The following is an 8245-nucleotide window of genomic DNA, read 5'->3' as shown; positions in this document are numbered from 1 at the left end:
TCCTTGCTTGCACACGCTTTTTCAGTTCTGCCCACAGATTTTCTATAGGATTGAGGTCAGGGCTTTGTGATGGCCACTCTAATACCATGACTTTGTTGTCTTTAAGCCACAACTTTGGAAGTATGCTTGGGGTTATTGTCCATTTGGAAGACCCATTTGCGATCAAGCTTTAAGTTCCTGACTGATGTCTTGAGATGTTGCTTCAATATATCCACATAATTTTATTCCCTCATGATGCCATCTATTTAGTGAAGTGCACCAGTCCCTCCTGCAGAAAAGCACCCCCACAACATGATGCTGCCACCCCTGTGCTTCACGGTTGGGATGGTGTTCTTCGGCTTGCAAGCCTCCCCCTTTTTCCTCCAAACATAGCAATGGTCATTATGGCCAAACAGTTCTTTTTTTGTTTCATCAGACCAGAGGACATTTCTCCAAAAAGTATGATCTTTGTCCACATGTGCAGTTGCAAACCATAGTCTGGCTTTTTTATGGCGGTTTTGGAGCAGTGGCTTCTTCTTGCTGAGCGGCCTTTCGGGTTATGTCGATATAAGACTTGTTTTACTATGGATATGGATACTTTTGTAACTGTTTCCTCCATCTTCAGAAGGTCCTTCGCTGTTGTTCTGGGATTGATTTGCACTTTCCGCACCAAAGTACATTCATCTCTAGGAGACAGAACGTATCTTCTTCCTGAGTGTTACGATGGCCGCGTGGTCCCATGGTGTTTATACTTGCGTACTATTGTTTGCACAGATGAACGTGGTACCTTCAGGGGTTTGGAAATTGCTCCTACGGATGAACCGGACCGGAAATTACTTGTGTCATGCACAAAGGAGATGTTCTAAACGACTTGCCAAAACTATAGTTTGTTAACAAGAAATTTGTGGAGTAGTTGAAAAACAAGTTTTAATGACTCCAACATAAGTGTATGTAAACTTCTGACTATGCTGTATTCTATTCTACTGTATTTTAGTCATTGTCAGTCTGCCATTGCTCGTCCTAATATTTATATTTTCCTTAATTATTTTCCTTTTAGATTTGTGTGTATTGTTGTAAATTGTTAGATGCTACTGCACTGTTGGACCTAGGAACACAAACATCTGCTTAATATGTGTATGTGACCAATACCATTTGATTTGATTTGAACATGTGATCCACACTATATATACAAAAGTATGTGGACACCCCTTCAATTTTTTGGATTCGGCTATTTCAGCCACACCCGTTGCTGACAGGTGTATAAAATCGAGCACACGGCCATGCAATCTTCGTAGACAAACATTGACAGTAGAATTTATGCCCTGACAGATCTGCCCCGGTCAACTGGAAACTTCTAGGAGCAGCAACAACAGCTCAGCCACTAAGTAGTAGGCCACACAAGCTCACCTTTATTTAACCAGGTAGGCCAGTTAAGAACAAGTTCTCATTTACAACTGCGACCTGGCCAAGATAAAGCAAAGCTTTGCGAAGCACGGAATGTTAGTGCATAAAAATAGTCTGTCATCGATTGTCATCGGTTGCAACACACTACCAAGTTCCAAAATGCCTCTAGAAGCAATGTCTGCACAAGAACTGTTAGTAGGGAGCTTCATGAAATGGGTTTACATGGCCAATCAGCCGCACACAAGCCTAAGATCACCATGTGCAATTGTCATGTAGGATATATTTCGTCTCCAATGTTTTTTGAAAACAAATACATTTGCACAATGAGCACTTGTTGTCTCTCAAATACATCACTACAGTTATTAGTTAGCTAGCTATCACATTTTAGCCATATTAGCATTGACATGAATTCAGTCAAAACACCTCGAAACAAGACATGGTGTCAAAAACAAGATTAAACTATCTGAAACCACTCACTTAAGATCCCCTACATTGCATTTTGTGTCATTGTTGGAAGCTATCTGGCCAACCAGAATCACAACAACATACAGACTTCTGCCCCATTGAAGGTGCGCATTGTCTTCGTGACGTTGTCAGCTAACACATCTTTTGTACCAGTCATATTAAATCAGGTACAGCTCAAGTATTTGAAATAAATTAGTATCAAGTATTTTATGTGTTTGACCCAGGTCCGATACACAGATGTACACAGCGCTGTTTTTCCCCAGTGTGTGACCCCGCTGACATTTTATTTTACATTAATGGCCTCAGGCAACTAAATTACTTTGACACCCCTGCTGGGGGAGCATGAGTATTTTCACAGGCTGTTGGCCACAGGAGCTCCTGATGCAGGAAACAGTCTTCCTGCTGGTCACTTCCCAACTAAAACAATGTAACCGTTAATAACACGTTAACGCCCCAGAGGTACCTTGTCTGTTTATTTTACCAAAGCCCACTATGCGACACTTCCATAAGGTTAATATGAAGGTGGTCTTGCTATTCCCCAGTAATGTCATCCCACAAGTTTCACCATAGATATGGATAAAATCTTGCAATGGAATTGATTTTTATTCAGTATGTCCATCGATTGGAACCCATCAACAGTTGAATGCATATTGATAATGAACCTAGGTTCAGACACAATGTCCTGTGCATGTCAACAGCTTCAGCCTTTAACCCCTCAAAAGGGCAAAGCATCCTATCCAAATGTTGGCTCAAAGTATTTTGTCAAATGTTTACCTAAAACCAAAAATATTTGAATTTCAAATCATTGATTTGTGTTATAATCAAGGTACATCTAAATTATTCCTTCTAAATTAGAGGATAGTGATGATCGTGATGGTCACATTAAAACTGAATTGATCTTCTGACAAAATAAGCAAATAATTTCTATATCATTTCAATACAATACATTTCAGATCACATATCAAAGGAATTGATATTTCACCACCAAAATGTTTAGATGGTGTATGAACAGAAGTGCTTGATCAGTGACAAGCTTTGTATGATGGCATGAAGTTGGGGTATCCTCTAAAGTAGTCTGGAAGCCTCCCATCTGTCATATAGAGCAGGGGTTCCTAAACTTTTTAACTCAGGGCCCCCTTCCAGCATTGGGAAACACTGTTCATGACATAAACTGTTCACACCCCTTTTGTTGGTGGAGAGAATTTTGCAGGTTTAAAGCTTATTTCCTGCAATTCTCTACATTTTGCATGTCTAATGTGAATTGATGTGTTATTTAAATGACAAAAAAATTACAGCGATATGGGCTAAAAATCCTAAATGTAAAAACATTAGCTGACATGTGCTAGTTGATCTGGACATTTCTGACAAGTTATAAATATCTCTCTAAGGTATGCAATGGCTAACATGACAAGGTGAACTACCCAATTTCGAAATTGCACTTTGAGCATTCCACTATTACAATTTTCAAGATTAAGTTTGAAGCCAGACTGAGTACCTTTAAAAAAGGGGGGGGGGGCGCCCTCCTTGTCCACCCCTCGCCCCACAGTTTGGGAACCACTGATATAGAGGTTTCCAGGTGAAGGTTAAGAAGCAGAAGAGGTGAGCACATCTGAACTCAATGGAGTGTGAATGGCACAATTCTCCATTCAGCTCATTCAGGCAGCTGAGCTCTTATGCTAATAGGTGGACCATTCCAACACATTAACAAATGAAAAAGCACTTCTTATTTCATCCTGTTTTATTGTGAGCAGACTATAAAAACCTAGACAAAAAAATAAGCTTCTGGGACTGATGGGGGTACTTGATACCTTTTTAATGTAAAGATATGGTAATGCCTCCTAGTTGGACTCTGGTGAAATGACTGTGAACACCATAATGCAGTGAAGCCATACAGCTACTTAATTCGCCATGGCATCCTTTGTTGTGGCTGCCTCCAGTCTCCAACGTGATCATCAGCCTTTCATCATTTCAAATGAATACATTCACCATTCACCAATGGCTTAGGAACGATTAACATGTCTGTCTGCTTATTCATTTCAAATTCTATTGGTCTACATAATCAGTGTGTTCCCTTATTGTATTATTATCCCAATTTTACTTTAGCCTTCAGATTTCAAGAAATCAATTATTAATCTCAATCTTTGTTTGTCAACATCAACAAACCACCAATCTGGGATTGGTTGGTGGACGTCGTTCAGCATCTCTAATCATAAACTCAGATAGTTTAAAAATGACATCATTGAGTTGAAACACACTGGGCCATTACGCGCTCGGTACATTATTGGGGGAGGGGTGCAGTCGGTCTTATGAAAACATTGTAGGCAAACTAAACTAAACACCCATTATTATCTTACTCCAGCAGAAGTCATATGGGTGCTCATTTTGACTCAACCTCAGAGCTTTTGTACTGCCGCGGCTGATTAAGATGTTAAAGTGCACAGATGCCCTTGCAATTACAAGGCTCTCAGTCCTCCTCAGTCAGAGAAGGTGGAGGCATTTGTGTTGGAGTCCTGACACACCTCCCCCCTCTACTCAGACCTCTCCTTGCCCCCCAGGGGACATCAGTCACCCACTTGGAAGAACATTTTTTGGGGAAGAAATCAACACCACACAGCCATCACATGTCCTTTGTCACATTTTTTATTTTATAACATTTGAGAACACACAAAAATGCAATGACTTTGAAATGATACAAACACAATAACAAAATACGAATAAAACAATTAAAAAAAACGTTCAGCATGAGCGACAGCAATAAATAGTAACTTCTTATCGCACAACTTAAGTGCGAACACAAAGGCAAACAACTATGTACAGATCTTTAGAAGAAAACAGATAGTATCCCATAGCAGGTATGAAGAAGAATTGCATGTCCCAGCATATTGCTAGAACAATGCATCCTTTATAATGATCTGCAAGGAAATGTAGCAGGAGTAATATATACATTTGATAAGCCAATGGCCACCAGGCTCTGCCTGTAGATTTATATCGTCTATTTACATACAACAATTTGATTTAGGGAGAATGAAAACCCAAGTGGCAACTACAAATAGACAAATCTTTAAAAACTGTACAAAATGTAGTTTGTCCCTGAAAAGATAGCTTAACTTGAAGGTTAAAAGTCATTGGTTGGTGACTGTTAACTGGACAAGGCACCTGAAGACTCAGATTCAGTAGACACAGATGAAATGGGTCCTCTCTTTTTTGTCAGTATCTTATGACTTGATCTACTGCTGACAGTCAGTGCATTCCGGGCAGATTTCTTAAACTTAACACCCAGGAAAGCATAAAGGATAGGGTTGAGACAACAGTGAAAGTATGCCAGAGCCTCTGTGATTGAGATCCAAGTCTGCAGACTCTGCTCCAGGGCACAGCTATGGGAGATCACATTGAGCAACATCAGGGTGTCCACGAAGATCCCCACACAGTATGGCAGCCAGCAGCTGAAGAAGCACAGGACGAGGATGACAGTGGTCTTGAGAGCCTTTCTCTTCAACACCTGACCCTTGGACCCCTGGGACAGCTTGGCGATGATGATGCAGTAGCAGGTGAGGATGACCAACCCGGGAAGGACAAAGCCTACCAGAATGTGCTGGAAACGGAACCCCGCCATCCAGTAGAAGCTAGTTTCCTGGGGGTAGATGCGTTGACAGATGGTTCTGGAGACTCTATTCTGAGCTGTGGCAAACACTATGTCAGGCACGGTGAGAATCACAGCAGGTAGCCATACAGCTACATAGATCACTCTGTCTGCAAGAAAATTCCTGGTGGTTTGACTATTGGTGGCATGCACCACTGCCAGGTACCTGTCCATACTGATAAAGGCCAGAATGAGGACGCTGCTATACAGGTTGATGGTGTAGATCACATGCACAATGGTACAGAGGAAACCGCCAAAGTACCAACTGCTGGCCGCATCCACCGCCCAGAAAGGTAGCGTGAGGACGAATAGGAGGTCGGCCACCGAGAGATGCAGCCTGTATTTATCAGTCTTCGTTTGGACCTTTTTCTGGTAGCCCATCACTATCAATACCAGTCCATTCCCGACAATTCCTAACAGGAATATTATTCCGTAAACTGTCGGTAAGAAGATCCTTTGAAAATCATCACCACTGACTCTGTTGCACGGCTCCTCATAGCCCAAATCATAATCCCCTGATTCTTCCGAGCTGTTGTCGTTGTAAAAAATTATGGTCTGCAAAAAAAAGGGGGAGAAAGTGTGAATGTATAATAGTTTATAATAAATCTATTAAATCGAATAATTTGCTGTTTGTGAAAATATAATGTATGCCTATTATAGGGCTACATCTGTTATATTTGAGAAACTTCCATTATTCACTTGGAGAAAATTAAATACACACAAAAATAGCGGTCAATTATTGATGATATAATCTGAGAAACATTGTCTAATTGATTCTACAGGACAACGATCTATAGGCCTATCCCTATATTACATCTATAGAGAGTATTAGCTACGTTTTTGAATGACTGAAATGGTAAACTCACCTCGTAATAAGAAGACATCGTGACTGGAAGAGAGCACTGTTTCTCTGCGGGTGCAGTGTATGAGCAACTTTGGTGACCTGAAGATTTGAATGCGCCTAAATAGCCTACTCCCCTTGCAATACCCCCTTGCGCTCCTCCCAAAGGCGGAGCCCTTGGTGGCGTGTGACACCATGTCGTTTTTAGGGTTACCACAGAAGTGGCCGACGCCCCCTAAATGCATAGACTATGAGAAAACTAAGTAGCCCGTATTTTACATTGGACCGATTCTACGCATGATTTTGAATGACACGTAAATTGGGTTTGGAATCTCCGTGCACGGTGCAGCTATGTATTCTTCTCGCAAAGAAATCAACGATGCTCCTCTCAACATTGATTAGGAGTGCTGTCAGGCATTTGCTGTGATGTGATTTGTCTGATAACAGTTTTCTCCAAACCCAGCCGCGACTCTTTCCACAGGTTGTCACTTTCTAAGTAGGCTACTGTTGTGTCTACACTTTTCAGGTGCTGATTGACCCAACGGGTTTGAAATATCCCTCTCTCCCTTATGTACTCATTCCCAAGACAGATCATAACCCTGAACTCTGTTCTTCTCGCCCTTTTTCAACCAAAGTACTCTCACCATCTCTTATTTCAGTTGAAGTAATCCCCAGCAAGGGTTGGGTGATGACAAGGGGGCAGGTCACTATGATCTTCAGTGAAGAAAATGGTCACTCTGTAACCAAATAGCTGAGTAAAGCATGCAAAGTCCTCTTTGAAATCTGACATGACTGATTGATTGAATGACTCCATCCACTTCACCAGTTCAATGTATGTGGGTTGTAAAGCAGGTGTTTTTATGCACCACACTAAGCACATCAGATACTATACATAGTGCAGAGTGGAGACCACCAGCTGATGTGGATAGGAGGAGAAGAGGAAGCAGTTTTATTAGGAACCCTTCTAATATTTTTTTGGGCACTTTGGTTCAACTCTGTTTTCTGCAGGTCCTGGACTCCTGAGGAGAGGGGCCGGAGAGAGAGGGAGAATGCCCAATGTATGGGAATGGATGCCCTGCTCTTATCAAAGCTAGCCACTGGCAAACAGTTGTTTTCTGTCCCTTTGAAATCGAAAGCTGTGGTTGAAGAAGTGCTGATGGATTAAATGTAGAAGTGGTGTCTTCCTACATAAAACCCCACACTCTAAAACCACTTCACGCCACACGCAATGATGAATAGAGATTGCAGAGATTTTTTATTGCGAAAGCATACCATCAGAAAAGAAATAGTGAATTTGACAGTTTGTCAGAGTCCTCCTTTGGGGGGGAAGTGAATGCAGACTTGAAAACCTTGTTCTAGGGCTCATAGAAGGTGAAGAAGACCATTACAAACACGTTTTGTGCCTTCAGTACAAATGTTTACCCAACTATTCATTGCATTTTATGTGCACTCGTGTTTTAGTAGATACTCCACCATGCATGGAGCAACACAGATATGACTGTGAAATACATTAGTCTTGTCCACATTGTTTCCCGTGACCCTTGGATGTAAATCAACCCACTTTGGTTTTAGAGACCCTAATGCTAAATTGAGAGATATAATGTTTGTTTAGATCATTTAAAAAATAGAAATGTAGTTGATATTTTCACTCTCTTTGTTGTTTTCTATTGACATGCACTTTTCTTTTTTTGCACAATCTCTAATGTTTCTCTCTTCCAAAAGACTGCAGAAAATGTCTGCAGGTCTGCAAACCCCAATATAAGCAGCAGGAGCTTGTAGATAGCATTCGGCAATCAGAATACAAAATAACTATGAGCTACTTGCAATACAAATCAGAAGTGTGAACAGCCGTAAGAGGGCTCTTCAGTCAAGAATGGGTGTTAAAATGAAGTAAGAATGCAGGGGAGATAAAGAGA

General features: G+C 41.2%; 1 protein-coding gene across 1 annotated transcript; it reads right to left on the bottom strand.

The window, feature by feature from the left end:
* Nucleotides 1–4472: 4472 nt before the first annotated feature.
* Nucleotides 4473–6461, bottom strand: LOC135547142 (C-X-C chemokine receptor type 4-like). The gene is made up of 2 exons (XM_064975852.1): nt 6355–6461; nt 4473–6043 (listed from the first exon to the last, which is right to left on the bottom strand). Exons 1-2 carry the CDS (start codon nt 6370–6372, stop codon nt 4988–4990), a joined length of 1074 nt encoding a protein of 357 aa, XP_064831924.1. The 5' UTR covers nt 6373–6461; the 3' UTR covers nt 4473–4987.
* Nucleotides 6462–8245: the final 1784 nt, after the last annotated feature.

This window comes from Oncorhynchus masou, chromosome 10, assembly GCF_036934945.1.
Source record: "Oncorhynchus masou masou isolate Uvic2021 chromosome 10, UVic_Omas_1.1, whole genome shotgun sequence".
NCBI lineage: Eukaryota > Metazoa > Chordata > Actinopteri > Salmoniformes > Salmonidae > Oncorhynchus > Oncorhynchus masou.
Note: the sequence above shows the minus strand (reverse complement) of the source record. Positions and strands in the feature narration are given on the sequence as shown.